Source organism: Cajanus cajan, chromosome 8, assembly GCF_000230855.2.
Source record: "Cajanus cajan strain Asha chromosome 8, NIPB_CcT2T_4, whole genome shotgun sequence".
In the NCBI taxonomy this organism is placed as follows: domain Eukaryota; kingdom Viridiplantae; phylum Streptophyta; class Magnoliopsida; order Fabales; family Fabaceae; genus Cajanus; species Cajanus cajan.
In genome coordinates this window covers 31,729,886-31,752,111 of record NC_138524.1, presented here as the reverse complement: position 1 = coordinate 31,752,111, position 22,226 = coordinate 31,729,886, and the positions used below count along the sequence as shown (strand labels likewise).

General features: G+C 36.3%; 1 protein-coding gene across 2 annotated transcripts; it reads right to left on the bottom strand.

Annotated features, from left to right (window-relative positions):
* Positions 1-16,050: 16,050 nt before the first annotated feature.
* On the bottom strand, positions 16,051-21,232 carry LOC109793189 (LEM3 (ligand-effect modulator 3) family protein / CDC50 family protein). Of its 2 annotated transcripts, XM_020352654.3 has the most exons (9): positions 21,037-21,232; positions 20,795-20,912; positions 20,323-20,381; positions 20,098-20,172; positions 19,881-19,991; positions 19,680-19,750; positions 18,589-18,886; positions 17,171-17,460; positions 16,051-16,242 (listed from the first exon to the last, which is right to left on the bottom strand). In XM_020352654.3, the coding sequence occupies exons 2-9, from the start codon at positions 20,859-20,861 to the stop codon at positions 16,188-16,190; spliced, it is 1,026 nt and encodes a 341-aa protein (XP_020208243.1). In that variant the 5' UTR covers positions 20,862-20,912; positions 21,037-21,232; the 3' UTR covers positions 16,051-16,187. The 2 variants fall into 2 exon arrangements, with proteins under 2 accessions (XP_020208243.1, XP_020208242.1); XM_020352653.3 differs by having other exon boundaries at positions 20,795-21,232.
* Positions 21,233-22,226: the final 994 nt, after the last annotated feature.

Sequence of the window (22,226 nt, the reverse complement as noted above, 5' to 3'; positions counted from 1 at the left end):
AGATCAATAACCATTCCCCAAGAGGAATTCGGCATTCAGCCAATCATCAAACATCAAGATAATTCGCCTATTCAGAGGCACTCTTTCAAAAAAGAGAAAAAATCGAAAATATCAATAATCATTCCCCAAGCGGAATCCGGCTCTCAGCCTATCATTGAACATCAAGATGATCTGCCTAACAGAAGAGGCCAATCACAACCAATGACAAAATCCCCTGGCGGATAACAGCCTACACAGAGGCAACAAAATCCAAAAATTAAAAAGAGTTACCCGAATAAGGATAACCGGGATACTCCACCAACGTCCAAAGGACGTCAGCCAATCATAAGGCACTGCTCATCTCAGAAAGAGCATCTTTGTGTCTGCACCCCAAAGGAATCAGAAATTCCCCAGTGGGCACCAACTACGCAATGGAAAGTTGGGACACAAGAACCTATGAGTAACTGCACATCCCCTAGACGGATCCCTGCGTTATCCAGCCCTCAGTGGCACAAAAATCAAAAAAACAACCGTCGAAGCAGCATCGTGGACTGTGGAGACAAAATCATCACAAATCCCTGGAAAGGAGATATTCACGCTACCCCGTCGTCACAAACACGGAGGTATGCAGCTTCCGGCTCGAGCAATGAGCGAAGCTATCTCTGGAAAGGAGGTACTCACTACTCACCGTCGTCACAAGGGTACTTAGCTTCCGGCTCGAACAAAGAGTGAAGCTAAGCCTGGAGAGGCGGTACTCACAGCTTCCAGCTTGGGCAACAAGCAAAGCAAAGCCTGGAGAGGCGAAACTCACACTGCTCACTGTCGTCGCAAAGGTGCTTAGTTTCCGGCTCGAACAAAGAGCGAGACTAAGCCTGGAGAGGCGAAACTCACACTGCTCACCGTCGTCACAAAGGTGCTTAGTTTCCGGCTCGAACAAAGAGCGAGACTAAGCCTGGAGAGGCGAAACTCACACTGCTCACCGTCGTCACAAAGGTGCTTAGTTTCCGGCTCGAACAAAGAGCGAGACTAAGCCTGGAGAGGCGAAACTCACACTGCTACCGTTGTCACAAGGGTACTTAGCTTCCGGCTCGAACAAAGAGTGAAGCTAAGCCTGGAGAGACAGCACTCACAGCTTCCAGCTTGGGCAGCAAGCAAAGCAAAACCTGGAGAGGCTACTCGACAATTTTCCACCGGAAGACGCTACAAGTCAGAAGGTTGGCACATCACCCGGACAATTGGGTCAACTCCTTTACTTGTCATCCGGTACACCAAAAGACCGTTTGACTAAGTAAAGGGGGGGCAGCTGTAGACCCCTTAAATTGTCCGGGTCGGAAATAAAACTCGAAGACCCTCAAAGATCGAAGGAAAGTCAGCCAGAAGGACTCCTAGAAGACCATAGGATGGCTATCTGTAGGTTTAGAGGTCTTAGAGTAGCTTAAAATAAGGAAGTGGAGGGAATGAAGCCCAATATGGCCGTACTAAACTTAATACGGCCGTATTGAAGCTTCAACACGGCCGCAGTGAACTCAATACGGCGTATTGAAGTTTCTGAAACTTCAATACGGCCGTACTGAAATCAATACGGCCGTATTGAAGCTTCAATACGGCCGCAGTGAACTCAATACGACGTATTGAAGTTTCTGAAACTTCAATACGGCCGTACTGAAATCAATACGGCCGTATTGAAGCTTCAATACAGCCGCAGTGAACTCAATACGGGCGCATTGAAATTTCTGAATTTCAATACGGCCGTATTGAACTCAATACGACCGTATTGAAGTTCAAAAATTTCAATACGGCCGTATTGATTCTGTAGCCCGTATTGCGCCTGTTCCCTATAAATATGACGTCAATTGGACGTCATTTGACACTTTTACACACAGTTTTAACCCTCTCCTTGAGTATTCTGGGGTTTTTGAGCAGTGTTCTGCCCTAGAAATCACTTGGAGAGTTGATCCGACGAAGTTCTTGAGCCCCGAGCCATTTTGCTTGAGGATCGAACCTAGTCGAAGGGAAATCCTCCAGATTTCCATAGTTAAAATTTTATAGGAAGGGAGCGAGCGGGCTTGTAGAGCGAGGGAACGCCAAAAAGCTTCCCAGTTTTACGAAATATATAAAAAGCACGCTTCAAAGGTTTCTTCTTCAAAATCCTTCCTTTTACTGCTTTCTGTGTGCATATTTAACTGTCATCATGTAGATAGTTAATTTATAATCGCTTATAATAAATAGGGGTAATTTAGTAATTTTATATTGTTATTTTAGAAATAATCTGTCATAGGGAACCCGAAAGGGGCGCTGTGGGGTGCTAACACCTTCCTCACGCGTAACCGACTCCCTTACCCGACTCTGGTTGTAATGGCCGAAGTCGATTTTTGAATCGATTGCCTTATCCCTTTTTCCAATGTTTTGAGTAAAACATTGGTGGCGACTCCAAAGAACCCTCCTTTTACGAAAACCGCTAATCCATGGAGGGTCCCGCTTGGGATTAACATGGATTGGTGAGACTTTTAATAAATAAATTGGATAAGATCGACAAGGTCTCAGTTTGAGAACAAGTCGTTCTAATAATCCAATACATTTTCAAAACTAAAATAAAAGCGAGCTCGACCGTCTTCGCGACCGCCGAGGCCCGTTCGGGCCGGTGGCGACACAAGGAATTTTAGAAACGTTTTCGCAAGAGTGATGTTCTTCGTCCAGTGCACTTTTGAATAACAGACGGTTATGCCGATTTTCTTTAATACAGAATTACTGCGTCTGAAATATTTATTGTCTACTGTAGGAAAATATTTCATAATAATGATTAAGTTTCTTGTATTTTCCTTTTCAAGATAGTTTCATTTAAGAATAAGAAGCAAATGAAACTTCTAGTATAATATGTTTGTTAAACAAAATTTGCGTCTTCGTCTGAAAATTTGTTTTAACAAGAATTATACAGTAGATAAAGTTTTCAACAAGATTTGTCAATTAAGAAGTGTTTGCGTCTGAAGAATAAATAAAATAGTGCAATCATTTTTATACTGGTTCGCTCAATCTAAGCTACGTCCAATCTCCTTCAGCTTGAAGGGTTCCACTAGATATGATGAAGTACATAAGTATTGTTGACCACTTCTGGCCCATTGACTTCACCCATCAACACTAGTATATTCTTCTCAGCCTCTTCAGGCTAGCAGTGAGTATTATGAACCACCCAGGTTAGAACCACTCCTATTCCAAGTATTCTCGACCACTCTTGGCCCGTCGACTTCACTCACCAACGCTAGTATTCTTAAACCACTTAGGGTTCTCCAAGTATTCTCGACCACTCCTGGCCTGTCGGCTTCACTCACGAACGCTAGTATTCTTAAACCACTCCTAGTTCTCCAAGTATTCTCGACTACTCCTGGCCCATTAGCTTCACTCATCAACGCTAGTATTTTCTTCTCAGCCACTTCTGGCTAACAGTGAGTATTCTTTGACAAGCCCCTCCGGGCTTTACAAGTATTCTTTTCCTAGCCTTTTCAGGCTTTGTGAATGATAGATGTGTAGTCGGGTTCAAGTGTTTTTGGGTTACTCTCACCGAGAGGATACATATATGATCTACACTCACTAAGGTTTTTCTTTCTAAGATGTACACATTTAGACTTCCTTAGTTTACTGAGACGAATACATTAATTTATTTTTCACTCTATGCGCATTGTCTCTGGCTTCGTTGAACCATGGGCTGGATATTATTCTTTGTTATCCTTGCACCATTTCGGACTAAACAACCAACGTCTAAGGTTTGAAGTTGAGGCTTATATAGTCTTGTGATTTCTGCCCATTGCTACTTCCCGTTAAAGCAAATATAGTCGTTTATGACTAGTTTGATCTTTGCATTTAATGCTTTGATTCTTGCATTAAATGTGGCTTCCTGTTCATCGATAATGTGTGAAGTTTTCTTGCTCAGTTAGTAGTTGTATCTGAATGTAGCAGAGTCCTAGGAAACTTCTGTCCTTTTCTGACCCTATAGCTGTGGAGCTTTTGTCCTTGCCTAAAAAAGTGATGTACTTTTTTCTGACATATGCATGATTTAGCGTTTAAGGATGTTTTTCTTCTTTCTTCTTTTCTTTTAATAATTCAAATGACCTTGTGTGTTCTTCTATGAGTGTAGACGACATTCAAATTCTCCTTTGAGGCTTGATTTCTCAGATGATTGCGTGACATTCTTCGTCTACGTCTAGTAGTCGCTATTTAGTTTAATACTTCGACCTATGTGTGATCATTATCATTTTGACTTTTTCTTTCATCTTGGTCAACCTTGCATATGGTCAGTGTACCTAATGTACCTGTATAAGGATACACCAATAGTCTTCATGTGTTCTGAAGGCCGAACGAACGCTCCTATCCAATATGAGAGAAAGGGTTTGTACCTGCAAAAGGCACTCCAACGCTCAAGTCAGCACGGGCACAGAAATCTAGGGTAATTAATAAACAGTGACGTTACCTTTTGACCTGAGCTATTTATACTGACTTTTATGGGCCTTGAGCCTTATGGGCCCTATGGCGTATTTACCGTATTAGGGTTTAGGGTTTAGGGTTTAATCAAGTAATTATCCCCTAAGCCTAGATTAAGTGTTAAGTGATGATGGGCTGATTTAGGTGGCCGATTGGCGTTCGGCTACCTGATTCTTCCATTCGGTGGCCGATGTAGGAATGACCAAACGTCCCTACCTGTACAGTCAGACTTTCCATTTCTTCTGGAGTTTCTTCTTAGTCATTTGACCATCTTCCGTTTGAGTCTTGCTGCCTTAGATTGTGCTTGACATGGTCTTGTTCCTGATTTGGCTCGTTGAGTGCTTATGTTGGCCTTTCATTTTGTAGCGTTTGATGCTTATGCCTCTTCGTCATTTTACCTGTTCTTATGTCTTTCTAAAACACTAACTCACTTGTTAGAGATAACAACATATATTATATAGGGGTGGCTAACCATACATGTATAGGAGACAAATTCACATGGAATTCAACAAACTTTTAGAACATGTCATGAACTAAATAACATGCATGAATGACCTCTAAGAACATGCAAAATGTTTGGCCAGCCACTTAGGAGAGGAAACATGCATCATTCATTTCCATATTACATGCATCAAGTGAAGGTATCATGCATATACTTGGTATTTGGGTGAAAAAGTGAGAGAAACACAAACTTGAGACAAAACTTGGACAAATAAAGATTAAAATGGGGTTCATAAAGTTTTCATCATGTTCTTGACAAAATTTTCCAGCAAAGGTGAAAATGGAGAAAAGCACACAAGAACCTATTTTAAAGGAAACCTAGAGCACAACAAAGGAAGACTCATGAACGAAAAATGAACCACTCAACAAGAAGACAACATTTTAAGCAATATTTTAGAGGATAACATCAAGACATATGAGAAGACATAGACATGACAAGAAACATTTAGAAGACACAAAAGAGAAGAGACAAGTTACCCTTGAAGACAACCATGGCTCTTGATACCACATGATGAAACCAACTTCTCCATGAGAGTTAGTGGTTGATTCCCTCTCTTCTCCAAGGTTGATATGATGTGAAGGATGATCTCTTCAAGGGTATGGAAGTGGAGGATTTTGTGTTTGGGAAGGTGAAGGGTGATGCACAAAATGAAGGAGAGAAATGGATGGTGTTTGGTGGTGTAGCTCCTTTAGGCTAGCTCACTTCACTTAGGATGATGAAGGCCAACCAAGGAAGACCGGTTCCTTATTGGAAGACTCCCTTGGTCTTTGTGTTCTTGGTGGCCTTTGATAGTAGTCATCATTGTGATGACTACTATAATGGCTATCACTTAGGGGGTTTGTAGGGTGTTGACTACCCTCACTTTCACTTCTAGGGATGCTTACCCTTGGGTTGGATTCCCCAACTCCCCCTCCCATGACTAGTTTTGCTAACATCTCTTTTATTTCCTTATTGTTTTTCTCATTTTCTCTCTCTTTTCTCTTATATTCTTCCTCTCTTTTTGCATTTTGTTCTTCTTTTCTTTTTATATACTCCCTAAGTTCTCTAAGCTCATCCCTAAGACTATGTCTACTACTATGAGTATTTTGACCCCTTACACTTGAATGATCACTCATCTTTGATCAAGCAAGGTTTTCACAAAGAGGTTCTTGAAAATATTTTCACAAAGAGTGAGTGATAAAAGGTTTTCACAAAATCTTTTGAGTGCAAGAGTAGTGATAGGAGGTAAAAATACAAAATAAAATCCTAATATCTAATGTACCCCAAAATACAAGGGCAAAATGGGAAAAGGAAGCAACAAATTAAGGAGATGGCTAAAATTCCACACATATGATGATCATGGCCTTTGGTGTGGTGTGTTCTTCATCTTCCTCTACTCTCCTAGCCATGGACCTTGTGATAGGCCCTATATGATGCTTCAAGGATGGTCCTCCATCAATAAGAGAGGTAGGTCGAATTGACCTAGTGACTAAGGAGAGGATTTGAGGCAAAAATGCTCACTCAAATTCATATATTCCAAAGTATTTACATGATGCATAGCCTAGGGTATTTATAGGAGTGGGAGGCATCTAGGTTTGCATTTGGAGAGTGCATGGACGAAATTCACAAGCCAAATGCACACCAAATGAAATGCAAATGAACCCTAGATGCAACTTGGTGGCCAAGGATGGAATCTTTGGGATTAGTTAGGCTACATCTAGGTGCATGATAAGACCATGCAACCTTTGCCCTCCACTTGGGCCTAACCCTTTCTAACACCAAAAATAGGTCCAAGAGCCACAAAAAATATGTCTAGGTTTTGTTCCCGCCCTAATCAAATACCTTAGCCCAAAAATAAAAACCTATGATCTAAAGCACCCCATAATACAAGGGTAAAATGGGAAATATAAAAGAAAATAAATCCTATGACTAAAATACCCCAAAATACAAGGGTAAAATTGGAAATACAAGTAAAATAGATCCTATGTCTAAGATATCCCAAAATACATGGGTAAAAATGGAAAATCAAAGACAAGGGAAAAATAGGCATAAAGATAAATTCTAGGCTATCAAAGCTTAGGAGAGTGATTAGTGTATTTTAATCTTGAGAAGCATGTCTTCTAAGGTTTTGACTTCCCTATCCTATTCCACTCTCCTAGCCATTGGCCTAGTGATGGGTCCCACATGAAGCTCCATGGATGGTCCTCCATCAATAAAAGCCATCCAAGATTGGCCACCCCAAAAATTGTGGGAGATGTGAGGAGCTTCCATGGTTTAGCAAGCTTCTATAGAAGATTTGTCAAAGACATCTCCACACTTGCATCCCCTCTTAATGAGCTTGTTAAGAATGTTGTTCCTTTCATTTGGCGTGAAGCGCAAGAAAAATCTTTCCATGATCTTAAGGAAAAGCTCACCGATGCACCTATTCTAGCTCTCCCAGACTTTGTGATGGAAGACTTGCTTTGGAACCGGATTGATGTTGATTCCTCTTCAAGCTTCTCCCTAGATTTTTGGCTCCTTGATTCTTCACAAGCTTTTCCAAGGCTTCCAATGAAGGAGAAGCCTTGGATTTCACCAAGGTTTGGTGAAGAACACCCTTCAAGAGGCGCCACTCCTTGGAAGAGAGTTAAGCCTCTACAATCCTCACCACACTCTTCTAAGAAAAGGATAAGAGGATTAGATGAATACCAAAGAGGTTGAGACTTTTAGAAGAGAGAAATTGGCTTAACAACTTCAGAGTTCACTCTATATTTCATCAAAAGTGATTACAAAACTAAGAAAAAGGTTTATATAGGGTGGGAGAAATTATGGTGCAAGCTAGGCTAACCATGGTTCAAGAGAACCATTGTTAGCTTATCTTGACCATCTGATCGATGTCGTACTCGGTCAAATAAATGCAATTAAAATGCAATACTAGGAAGTGACTCCTAGGTCGTCTCCCAAGGACCAGTTCTTTCTATCAAAGGCTTAAACATGCAGTGGGGGGGTTTGAGCATATTATCGAAATTAAATAAAACACATAGCAGATATGAATTAATTGCAGTAATTAAAATAGGTCAGACCCTTGAACATAATGCACCTCTGATATCCTCAGTTCACAACAAATAATCTGTCCGAACTTAATCCTGTTCAGTCCAGATTAACCAACTAAGCGAAGATTAACCTGAGACCTCACTACACAAATTAAGCAAATGTGAACCTTGTCAGACCTCCTTCCTCAGGATTAAGCAACTTGAGATACTGAACACAAACAACCCAGAGTCATTAAGCATGACTTAGATGTTGAATGCCTCAGAACATAGACCTCATAAGGGAGAATCAAGCAGAGCAAAAATGCAACGCACAGAGAACCTCCATCAGACGGTTGCAATCTTCCAAGGGCCCAACCTTGGGGTTTTAGCCCTCCATAAAATCAAAACGCAACAGCAAAGACATAATGCTAAACATCAAAGTGAATAGAATAGTGCAGAATGAAAATGGTAGAAAAATGGGAAAACTGGAAAAAAATGAAAAATGGAGGATAGAAAATGAATAGAACAGTAATCAACTCAGAACAGAAAAATGAACATGCACAAGAACAATAAGAACGTAAATTAAAACAAAGCAATGAAGATGAAATGAAACTGTATAGATGAATACGTAATACTCAGTCTGATTATGTTCTGTCTCACAAGGAAGAAGAAGAAAAACCAGAGAAAAACTAGGCTGAAACACCAAAACAAAAATAATGGAGGCTGCTCCCTTGCATGGCAGCAATGCCTAGGTTAAGTCTGACCTAGAATGACTAATGGGCCCCCAACAATACAAGTCTGACCCAACTACAATAAAATAGAATAAAAACTAAAAATAAATGTTGAGGTGGAAAATGGTGCAGCAACGGTGACATGGCAGATGACGTGGCAGCTCCTCTTGAAGTCCAAAAATTAATTCCAAGCCCAAATAATTATTAAACTGCCCTGAAAATAAAATTTGGCATAATTAGATTCAGAAAATTCAAATTAGTTAAAGTATGAATTACCAGTCCAATTAAAGCCCAAATAGAAAACAGTGCAGAATATCAACAATTAAGCACAAATCATAGATTAAAATAAGTACAGAAATGTAAGAAAATAAGGGAAAATAATGACTCATCACCATCCTAGATGGTTTAGGAGGCTTGTGGAGCAAGATTCTAACTTAGAAGCTTGGGAAGCAAGCTAAGTTAGTAGCTTGTAGCACAAGTTTCCCAAGTGTACAAGGCAACTAAGCAATTCAGCCAAAGGAAGACAAGTTAGGCGGCCCACTTGTTTTTCCATATTTAATCCAATCCAAAAACTTGGAACTGGTTTAGCTAGGTTCACCATATGATGGTGAGACCTGCCTAAATCAATTCCTTGGAAAATATGGAGCAAAACAAGCCCAATATGTGTAGCATCCCAAAAATTTCCGATCTTGCGACCTATGGTTTAGACATCCTTTTGAAAATATCATCAATTAAGGATGCCCGAACACCAGACTAATCCTTGATTAATGGTCTTGAAAATAGGTTCATGGAGTCACCACCAATGTTTTACTCAAAATATTAGGAAAATAAAAGGTTTTTAAAGATCCAATAATGGCCTTGATAACAAGAATTGGGTTTGGGGGTCGATTACGTGTAGGGAAGGTATTAAGCACCCCTACAACGCCCTTATAATCGGTACCCTTACAATGAAGTTAGCATGGTAAGAATTAATAATTTAAATATTTAATCCCCTTTATGAATTACTATTTACATACTTGAAATTTAAATTAAACGAGCTCTATTGAATCTACAAATATGGAGATCTTTAGGTGCTTTGTGGCAACCTTTCACACTACAATATGCCTCCCAAATCTCAAGAAATACAATATGAGAGAGACAGAAAAAAAAAATTTCGAGCTCTAAGGAGTCTTGGATGAAATTTTGTGGCCATGAGAACTATGCCCGAGTCTGCTATTTATAGACATCAAAAAATTGCCAGAACGGCCCGTTCCAGATTTGGAACGGCTCGTTCTGGATCTGTACATTATGTGTTAATTTTGTATCTTGGAACGACCTGTTCTAAATTCAGAACAGCCCGTTCTGAAACCAGAACGGCCCGTTCTAGAGGTGAGTTTAACACATAACTACCTATGCTGGAACGACCCGTTCCAAACTAAGGTTTTTAGGCCTTTTTTGTAACTTGGAACGGCCCATTCTAGTTTAGGAATGGCCCGTTCCAGTTTTGGGAACGACAGGTTCCAATTCAAGAACGGCCTGTTCCAACTTGGGAACAACCCGATCCGATGTTGGAACAGCCCATTCTGGGCTACTAAAATTAGCTTATTTGGGCTTTAGTCCTTCTGATGGCATGTCCTATTGTTTCCATGCTTCGGGAGCTCTTTTCCTTAATAATAGACGTCCATTTCATTGCTTTTGTGAGTCCGGACAAAATTGGGTGTCTACAGCCACCCCTCTTTACTTTTCCTTTGGAATAGCTATGTGTTGCTTTTCCAAAGGCAAGTAAAGACATAGACATTTCGTTTGGGTCTTCTCTCCGTCTCTTTGTATTGGTGCTTCTGCGTTGCTTCCCTTAGATAGGTGTATTTGCTTGTATCCTCGCCCTTTAGAGAAGCTGAGTGTTGGGTTGCATACTCTATCGGGTAGCAAGGGTGAAAAATTATGCACCTGATATTCGGTCTTTGAGTAGATGCTCCATGCCATTTTCTCTAATTGCTTCTCTTGTGATAGTGAGGTGGAGATTTGGATCTTCGGCCTGTTGATGTTGAGTATTGTTGTGTCAGCCTCTCCAGGCCGCTTGCTGATGTTGCGAGTATTGTTTTGCCGACCTCTCCAAGATGCCTGCTAATGTTATGAGTATTGTTGTGCCGGCCTCTCCAGGTTGCCTGCTGATGTTGTGAGTATTGTTGTGCTGACCTCTCTAGGCTGCCTGCTAATGTTGTGAGTATTATTGTGTTGGCCTCTCTAGACCGCCTGTTAATGTTGTAAGTATTGTTGTGTCGTCCTCTCCAGGCTGCCTACTGATGTTGTGAGTATTGTTGTGCCGACCTCTCCAAGTTGTTTGCTGATGTGAGTATTGTTGTGTCGGCCTCTCCAGGCTGCCTGCTGATGTTGTGAGTATTGTTATGCCAGCCTCTCCAGGACGCCTGCTGATGTTGTGAGTATTATTGTGCCGGCCTCTCCAGGCTTCCTGCTGATGTTGTGAGTATTGTTATGCCGGCCTCTCCAAGATGCCTATTGATGCTAAGTATTGTTATGCCTAGCCTCTCTAGGCTAGCTATTGATGGAGAGTATTATTATACCGACCTCTACAGGCTGGCTGCTGATGGTGAGTATTGTTATGTCGGTCTTTCTAGGTTGGCTGCTGATGGTGAGTATTGTTATGCTGGCCTCTATAGGCTAGCTGTTGATATTATGATTTGATTGCCGCCTTTTCTTTGGCGAGGACGTTTGATGAAGACGAGGATTGTTGGTAGGTGGTGCCCTTGTGCTGGTAGGCAGAGGAGTAGATGGGTGACAGGGATTCTAGTGTTGCCCCTGCCATGTGAGTATTGTGATGCCTCTCCAGGCATCTATTATGGGGTCCTTTCGGTTCGTTGATGACTGATTTTTTATGCTTTCCTGATTGATGATTGTTGATGCCCCTAGTTTGGGCTGCTTTTGCCTTTTGTCAGGATGCAAAAAATGCGGGATGCTTATTCATGCAAGATTTTTATTTATTTATTTTTTAATAATCCCCCTTGGATAAACAAAAATTTTTAAGTGTGTGAAATGCTTTTGCATGCGTGCAATGCATGTTTTGATTTTAGTTTGATTTTTAGAAGGTGGCTCTTTTTTTCTCTTCTCATGAAGAGACTGCTTCGATTGATGCACAACTTTAGTTGTATTGGCCATTTGATGTATCGAACCATCTTGGGGCTCCCTCTTTTTATGCTTATAGACCTTAACTTTTGCCTAGGATGTATCCTAGCAGGTATTTTTGCTCTTTTTATTTGTCCTAATTTTTTCCTGGGACACCCTTTACGGGTTTTCATCCCAGAGGGTCATTTTCATATTTTATTGAAATGTTCAATTTTGACAACCATCAACAATATACTTCATTATGATTGGACAAGACAGAAAGGACGGGAAAAGATGATTTAGAATGGGTGGTTGAGGTAGGTCAGTGTTTAAGTTTTTTTTAAACAAACATTTCCTTGGATGATTATTATAATCATTCTCCTAATTATCTTGGACTACATGTCTAAGTCTTGGGCAAAGTCTTCGTATTTCGGCCTCTTATAGAAGTATTCAAGTCGCCTTTTGGATTCCAGCTTGGAGAGTCGTCACTTTCTATTTTTCTTTTTAGGTGGCCATGAGACTTTTCTTAGTCTTCTTTTTGTTGGTCCATTGCTTTTTAAGTGCAGGATATTTTTCCATCATATGTTCAGGTTTCTTACACTTATAGCAAATGATCACTTTATTGTTTCCTTGAACAGGTTTCTTGTATCTATCCTTTTTTATGTGGAAACTCTTCAATTTTCCTTTCTTTTTGAGAAATTTCTTAAACTTTTTGGGCATGAGAGATATATCATCACCCATGGAGTTTTCAAAACTATCATCTGAGTTGTTGTGCTCAGACTCAACCTTAATAACTTTGCCTTTATCTTTCTTCTTACTGGTTTCATCGATCCTTAAAGAAACATAATCATTTGCCTTGAGATGATCCTTATTGTTCAAATGGACTTCATGAACTCTTAAAGCTCCTAAAATTTCATCCAAAGTGAAAGTCTTGAGATCGTGAGCCTTTGATATGGTGATGGACTTAGGTTCCCAAATCTTTGGAAGGCTATCTAAGATCTTGAGATTGTTATGAGCTTTGAAAAACTTGGTTCCCAAAGATTTTAACCCACTAAGAATAATTTGGAATCTTCCAAACATTTCATCATTCACCTTCATAGAGAACAACTCATAGTTTCTTTGAGGAGTAACAACTCCTCTAAGCCTAACATCTTCAGTACCCTCGTGAGTTACCCTAATGGTTTCCCATATTTCTTTGGCAGTTTTGCAGCTATAGAATTTGTTGTATTTTGTTTTGGAGAAAAAGAAAGCTAAGATATATCTTAAGTTTGTGTTGAGTTGTAGGATGTTGTAGTCTTCCTACATATATTCACTCTCTACCTTAATTAGTAACTGCAACATCACCTCTTATGATGATCTTCCAAAGATGATATTGGGTGGACTTAATGAACATCTCCATCTTATCCTTTTAATATGGATAGTCTTTATTAAAGGCTAGAGACATTGTAAGAGAAGCTCCTTCAGATAGGTACTAACCTTTATTTGTTTGTTCCCATCATAGGATCTTTTCCTTAAGCATGGTTAGATGCTCAACCCTGTCAAAACTTGACCTTGATACCAAACTGTAGAGAGAGAGAGAGACTAGAACAGGGTTGAGTAGCATCAATAAAAAATCTCACTTTTTTCTTTAAACAGTGAAATGGTATTATAATTGTAAAAGTGGGGACAATGAGACACTATACTAGTTCATCTCAACGACTAAGACTATGTCTAGTTCTTGATCAACCTGATCAAATTCCACTATCTTTTACAAAGATACAAGTATTCTTTCACAAGTCACTCCTACCTCAACCTAAGTATTCTTTGACTTGCCTCTTCAAGCAATTATCAAAGTATTCTTTGAACACAAAGTCTCTTCAAGTTTCAAACAATTAAGTATTTTTTTACAATCAAGTCTCTCTAGGCTCAAAATAATAACACTAAAGCTAGGTGAAATAACAAAGTTGTTTTCATCTTACTATAAAGAAGTGACACAACCAAATAAGTACAAATCTTATTAATAGAAAGAATGAATGTAATTTTTGCAATGTGTTGTCACTACTTTCTGAAACTTCAGGCTTCTTTATAGGTGTTTCATAAAGATGACTGTTGCAAATTTTTTAACATCTCTCACAAGCTTGCTTCGTCTGTCTTCATCTTTGTTTCTTGTGGTATATGTTTGTTGGTGCATTAAATGTGTTTCACCAAATTGTCATTTTTTATCTGATCAAAGAAACTACTCATCACCTTTTTTTTTTAGTTAATTGTGAGTACCAAAAAAGTTTTATCAATTTAGTCTATTAAGGAATCATGTGAACAAAGATGACTATACATAAATGATATAAATTCAAGACATATGCCTTACACATGAAGTGTTTTGTTTGGGATTTAATGTCAAGATAACCAATTGTCTAAAACAAATCAGCTTATTAATTTGTTTTATTACTAGATCTAAAACCTTTTCACTCAAAAAATATCTATGTATTATCATTAAAACTTGAAATTCTGAGAAATTTAATATCATTTTTTGACCTAACACTTTATCCTATAATGATATCTAGACTACCACAACATTTATTAAAAAAAAAAAAAAAAAACCAGTTCAGTTTAATTTTTCTAACTCCCCAAGTCAATATGAGGATGCTACAAAAATTAACAATCAACTTTTCACCGAGGATATAAATAATACAGTTCTCTCACCTATAAATGTTTCTTGTCATTCTTAACAAATGTTGTATAAATGCATATTACTTGTCTTTTTCCCAAGTATAAAATTATTTCGGCATATTTTTAATGTTGAAAAAATATTTTATCTATTTCAAGTAATTTAATTTTTTTCTTAATTCTGCTCAATTTTAAACAATTTTCGGAAACGATTATAATATTACTCGATGATGATGTCATACAAAAACCACATTATATCAGCAATTATTTTAAAATAACACGTAATATGACTATTAACACGTAATTTAACCATATTTTAAACATAACCCACCATCCTAAACGGTGACGTCTTTTAAAAAAACTAATGTTTTAAAAGAACAAGAACTAAACCAAATGAATTCACATTTTAAGAATTAAAAACATAAAATTGTTATATATATATATATATATATATATATATATATTTCACATTTTTTAATAACTAAAATTTATTTTTAAAAAAAACATAAATAGTTGTTATTTCTAAGTAAACTCATTGAAGCATATGTGCTGACATCTTCCTAGTGCATCTTATAATGCTACTCTTAAAGCCATTGGTATGTAATCTGCTCTTGACAGAAATGATGGGCATTGCTTTCCAGCATAGCTATATTTTTTTTCTTGTGTTTTCTTTTTATTTCGTAAAAAAAAAAAAAAGAATCAACTCATTAAATAAAAATTGAGAAGTACTAAATTTTGTAATTTTAAATAAATTTCAAATAATAATAATATATTAAAAAGTGAATGTTATAGAGCATGCTAACATCCCTCATTAAGAAGCATATTTATCCTTTATGAAATTACAACAATTCTCATTCATTTTAAGCTTCAACAGAAATAGGGATAAATCATTTGAGGCTTTCGACCTCGTATGATCACTACATTACAGTAAAAAGAAATTCATACTAATATTATAGTAATTTAAGCCATTCATATCGTTGAAAACAAAAAAAGCCCAACACGTTGAAAGAAATCAAGTGATAGAAACCTCTTTCAAACGATTAAAATAGTGTGGTATAAAAATTTGTAAAAAATTAAATTATTTCTATAATCAATTATTCAATCAATTATATGAATAATTGATTATTGTTATTATAATTTATTATAATCAAAATATAATTGTTTGGATAAGCTTATTATAATACGATTTTAATAAGTGTGACTTCATTTTAAATAACAAAATAATTAGTTTTATGTAGTAAATAAATTTAAAGAATAAAAAATTTGTTAAAAAATAATTAACTCCAAATTCCAACTTCACAAAAACAGTTTATTTTTCAAGGAAAAAAAACTATTACAAATTTAAGATGGTGTTTCAACCATTCAGCTTATTTTACAAACAATTTTTTTTCTTGAAAAAATTGCTGAAAGTAAGAAATTTAATCTTTCCCAACCATGTGTGTACACTTACCTTTTTCACTCAAGGGAAAGGCCAAAAGTATACCAAGAAGGAACCTTCCTATGTTTCTCAAATTGTTTGAAATTAACTAGGACGTATATATTGCACACTATTTGTCATAAAATACAAGATATTCCAATTCTCATGCAGAGGACGACAAAACAATAAAAGAATTTGTGGGGTATTGGACAATAATAACACCTAACATATGAATAGTTATTATTAGCATGTGTGAGTAACATTGATGTACAAAATTACAACCGCCACTGTAGTTTGTATAATGGAGAAAGGCATACAAATCTGGGAATATCAAGTACAATTACTTGCTTTGCTCAGTGCCCTCCAGGGTTCCTATTCCATGACAAATAAGAGGGATCTCCAAGTTGCCTAAAGAAAGAGACAGATATATTAGGAGCTAATAATATTAAAAATTATATGAATCATGGACAAGCAATAAACTACTTTACAATTTCAATGGATATACAGTTGAATCTACTAGGAATTAGGAATATAAGTATAGAAAGGGCAAAACATGCATCATGTACAACAAGAACTAAGCCAACCTCTTGATATTTTGGCTTTTGCTATTTATATATACAAGTTTCTAATCAAAATTTTCATGACTAGTTTCTAAACTAAATGAATGCAGTAATTCAGAGGTTTTTACCTACCCTACTAGTGCAGGAAACAATACCGTTTTGTTTGTCTTTCTTCCATCTTTGTATGCCAAAGATGTAAACTTTCACTCACATATCAAGAAGTTCTTATACATAGAATTAACTAAAGCAATATGTAGCTTCTAATCAAATTTACTGATGAGGTGCTAATCAATACTACGTTGGTAAGTAAAAAAGTCATGGAATGAGAGAACTTAAGTCCGATATGCCAATGTGTGCAAAAGGTGAGTGCATTCAACACCATTCTGGTCAAATATAACTAAGGTCCTATCTGGATAAATTTTTCTAAAAGAACTCTTAAGAGAAAATAAATATGAACAAATATTGAAATAAATTTTTCCCTATGTTAAAACTTAAAACTAGCTTATGCACAAGATAAAAATAAAATTTTAGAGAAGTTCAAAGGAGAGAACTTTTATAAATTAGCTTACACATAAACTAATTTTAGCTTATGGAGAAGCTTATTTCATTTTTTATTCCTATTTTTCCCCCTTAAAATGCTTATGGAGAAGTTCACATAAACAGACCATAAGCAACAAAATAGAAAATCCCATTATGATGTGTCACAAACAGTCTGTCTCTTAAACGGACTTGAAGGTAGAAAGATATAAAGGAATTTTTTATTTTTTATTTTTTACCTTGGCTTGATGAGATAAATGATGGTAAAGGCCAGAACCAAAAAGAAGCTCAATCCTCCAACAGTGAGATACGCAATGCCAAGGAAGTCATTCTTGCCACCTAGCCAGCTAGTGGTCGACAGAACAAGCTTCTTCTTGCCACTAAAACTATATGTGTTGTAGTTATTTCCCAAATTCACCTGTATGACATCGCCTTTCTCCAGATCTACCTCAATCTTACCATACAACTTCCTAAAAGTTGGCAAAGCAGCAGTTCGCATCCAAACAATAAGATCCTCCTGCTCACTCAACTGTTCCATAAAACTCAAAAAGTGAGCAACTTATCTCATTGAAGCAAGTGAATAAAGAATGTCTAAAATATCATGAGATGGACGATGGAATATATTCGAAAACATAAAAATGAAAGAAAAAGCAATGAAGAAATAAATGCATGTAAATAAATGCTTCCATATGATTGATATATTCCAAATGCACAACTCAGGATGCCATTTTGTTGACTACTCAATAGCTGATTCATCATTTGTTTGTTCAAAGTCATGAACGAGAAGTTCATTCTCACCACAAGGTGCATAGAGTTTTTTTTTTTTTTTAAACAAGTTTTTGGAGTGCTAAGTATCGCTATAGGATAGTGAAAACCCAACAAAGTGCCTAGAGTTACACTATTATTCCCATTATCCTCTACTCTGATCTGAACATATCTCGAAATTTAACAACTTAATTAAATTTGGACAAGGACATTGGACTGATGAAATAACATGCCCAATAATTTTCTACAGCTATAACTCTAAACTAAGAATTCTGGATACCAAAAATGTCAACAACTTGATTCTCATAGCAATAAAAAGATATTGATGAGGTTTTCAATTATATATATTTACTTTTACACTTTGGATATTTTAAAAATAAGTAAATTATTATTACATCCAAGACTTTCCTGTCTTCAGATTCAATAGCTGAGTAGTTTCAAACAGCTGTATGCAACTCAAAGGGTTAGGATATAGAATAAAGGGAATTAAAGTTGTTATTAATTAGAAGGATATCATTTTGTTATTAATTAGAAGATATCATTGGCCTGGCCAATGATATCCTTCTAATTAATAACAACTTTAATTCCCTTTATTCTATATCCTAACAAATAGAATTATCAATTATCAAATATTTAACATTCTAACCAGATAGTTTTATTCCAAACTGTATCATGTTAACTATAATGATAGGTTTTAAAAACCAAAAAGTGGTTTAGCTCAGTTTTTAGTAAAGAAAAAAAAATCAAAAATACAAAACCTATGTGCACAGTATGTACCAATCATTAGACTGTCTGAAGTAATTTAGTATAAAAATATTAATAAATAATAATGAATAATACGTTGCAAGCACAAATATATTAATATTTAAACAGTGGCTCAATTTAGACTTACTGGAATGTTTACATCAAGATGACCACCGCCTATTATAGAACCATTCTGAAAATTTTTTGGAAAAACATCACTTCCAAATTTGTGCTCCCTGTCACTCTTCCATGAAATGCCTTTCTTGTTCACTGTCAAATTATTGCTGTTGCGCGAGAAGCTGTATGTATCGTTGAACAAGCTCCAAGCAATAAGACCACAAGGCACTATTGGCATTCCATTAGCATCATCTTCAGGCTCACAACCACTCACCGAGTTTGCTTTTCCAGAATCCCTCAGTTGGTCATCATTTCGGCTTTTAACATACCTAAATTACAAAAAAAAAAAAAAAAAAAAAAAAAAGGAACATATTTATAAATTTCAAACAATTATATAAAATGAACTATATGCATTAGATTCCACTATCAACCAAGCAAACATTTTGAGACTGGATATTATTGAAGGAACCAGTCACCCAAAGACATTGAACTGACAGACTACTATAGATACATAAAATAAAAAATTTTAAAAAGGAAAACTATTTTGGATATAAGATGAACATATAAAAAATTATTCATAATTTCAAATCACTCTCCTAAAACTTCATGTAATACAACGGGATCACTTTTGTGTCTGATGTAATTCCGTAAACATCTTCAAGTTAGAAACTTAGACATAACTAATAATTTATAATTGTAATTTGTTAAAATATTTTTGGCATTTTACACTATAGCTTTTAAGTAAAATTCATGTCAGTTGCTAAACTAGTTACTTTCTACTTTCATTGTAAAACTGTAGCAGACTAGCTGGAAAGCATGACAGCTAAACAAAGCAGTGCAGTGGAACTCAACATTTGATAGTAACTTGAAATTTCCCAATGAAATAGAATAGTTGTTATGTTAGATAGTTGGCAGCCAACATAAAACATTGTTGAATCGTTGAGTTATGGCATGTATCGACAATAAAATTGTCATTGTCCAATGGTGTTAATTGATCCTTGTCCTTGTCACTTCATACCAATTTCCTCATGGGTGATAAACATGAAATTCAGAAAGAGAATAAAAAAAAATATAAAAAAAAAGGATAAAAGCTGCTTGATTAACAAGAAATAAAGTATGTACCGCCGATGATTCTGGTAAAAGTTGTCAAGCTGGTAGTAAACATAGATAGGAGACTTCATGCGCTTCTCCACCTATTCACAAGAGGAATGTTTATTAAGAAAACAATCATCAAAAATTGAAATCCATAATTCATCAATTATAGTAACATAAACAGAATAATTACGGTTAAACATCAGAGAAATCAGTGTCAAGGAATCTTACATGTAGTTCTCTTTTGCATGGCTTTTCTCCTGGAGTCTGAATGTATGCCACCTTGTCTGTCACATTTGAAGGTATACACTCTGCATCATACCTATCAATTATTTCAACAACCTGATAGATAGATAATTAAAAAATATATAAATCAAAGTCAGCACTCAGCATTATTGAACTGCAGAACTGGTAAGCAAAATTTGAAAAGCATTGCACTCAAGCATACATCATGTGAAGCAATTAACGAAGCAACTCCAATGGGAACGAACACGATGGTGACAATCAAGAATGCTGAAATCACCTGCAGCAAAAGTAATACGCCATGTAAATATATACTTCTAAAAACATATAGAGAGAATCACTTCAAACATATTTATTACAAACTAGTTTTTGTAAGATTGAGTTAAACTTCAATCCACTTTCTTGAGAACATCCAAACAGGTAGACTTACTGCTCTTGGTGTGAGAATAGGCTTGCACGCTGGAAGTTCTTGTTGTGTAAACTTTGAGTCTAAAGGACATAAAAAATTTCAAAGAGAACTTTAGTAACAAAAGTTGTGCGTAATTAGAAACAAAGAAGACACAAACACAATTGTTGTTAAATCAAAACACTCTCTAACTTCAAAAGCAAAAGAAAAAACCCTCAACTAGCTGAACAATAAATATCCATGTCAAAACCATTCATTTCCTTACACAAGCCCCAAAAAATCAAAAGGGGTTGACATATTTATCATAACAAAGTCTTCTAAATTCTTGAAACACAGCTACAGAAAAGGGGTCTTAGAAAAAAAGAAAAAAAAAATCCCCCAACAAAACCATTAACCCTGCCCTAACAAAAACCAAAATTCACGTGACAAACAGAAGCAAATCAGCGAACAAAAGAAAAATCCAAAAGAGAAATTGATAAGAAAAGAGAATCATTACACTTGGGTTTCTTGCTTTGTCTTCTGGTGGTTGATGGATCACTGGATCCAGCGGTAGACGTTGCCATGGCCAAAGAACCAATCCAATTCAATTAAAAACTTGACCTTTTCCGAAAAAGCTAGAAGACCCAGAAGAGAATTGAGCCAAAGAAGAAGAAGAAGAAGGAATCAACAAATGAAAAAATGAAACTTGAGAGAGAGAGAAGGTTGAATATAATTGTAGAGAAAGAGGGGACCGGTTACCGGTTGGATGGGTGGCTATGGGAATTGACTTTTATGGAAGAAGGAAGGAGGGAGGAGGGTTCTATTGGCGGGGGCGGCCGGTGACCCTTTCTCCCTCTCTCTCCCTCTTCAAAGACAGAACAGAGAAAGGAGAGAGAGAGAGAGAGGGACCAAAGACCAGTCAAACAAAATACAAACACAAATCACACGCTTTCATTGAATTCAACTTCTTATGTTAATGTTTTTTTTTTTTTTTCTTTTTCTTTCTAATTTTGGTTTTTCAAACTTCCAGAATGCTGACACCGGACCTGGCTGAAACTTCGATGTGTAGAAAATTAGTAGCCAAGTTCTTCAATTATTTAAACATAATAATAAATAATAAATTATATAGAAACGTCAATGTTTCGTGAGTCTACACGTTCCCTTACTTTTTCTGTTCATGTATTAACCTTCTTAATTATTTAAAAGATATTTCGTAAATACTTTTAAAAATCAGGTTAAAAACGATACATTGTGACTTCTACAAGAGAGCGTAAACGTTGAAAAAAAAACAAAAGATATATTATCTAATTTTATAAAAGCTTAATAAAGGTAGGTGTAATATATTCTTAAAAACAATTAAATAATTTTTAAACTAATTTAGTTATTTAAAACATTTAAAAAACTAAAATTAAATAATTTCAACAGATTAAAATCATTATGGTTAACTTAGTTATGAAGACCAACCTTGACCATTGATGAAATGATCACCTAAAATTCCATTGCTGAAGAGACACCAAAATAAAAAATTATTCAATTTATATTTGTTCTGCTATAGAGAATGTATAGAGTTTTGTCTAAGCATTCAACTAAAGTTATATCATTTAAAAGTGTAATTTGTCCTTTATTCTAGGATTAAGATTTTTATACTTGACTATTATGGGTTTATAAACTCTAGGAATTTTGGGATTTGATAAGGTAGTTTCTTATTAGTATGCGATCTTGATTAATAAAGATAAAATTTTGTCCTAAATATGGATCTCAGGTTGAATTTTTGTCGACATCCCTTGAAGGGTTGGGTTACTCGATCTATTAGGAGTATGATTGATAGAGTACTCGGCCAAACTCTCTCAACATGATCCTCTCGGTTAGAACCTCTTGGCTAAAACCTCTCAGCCAAACCCTCTCAACCTGACCCTCTTGATCAAAACCGTTTAGCAAAAACATGGGAG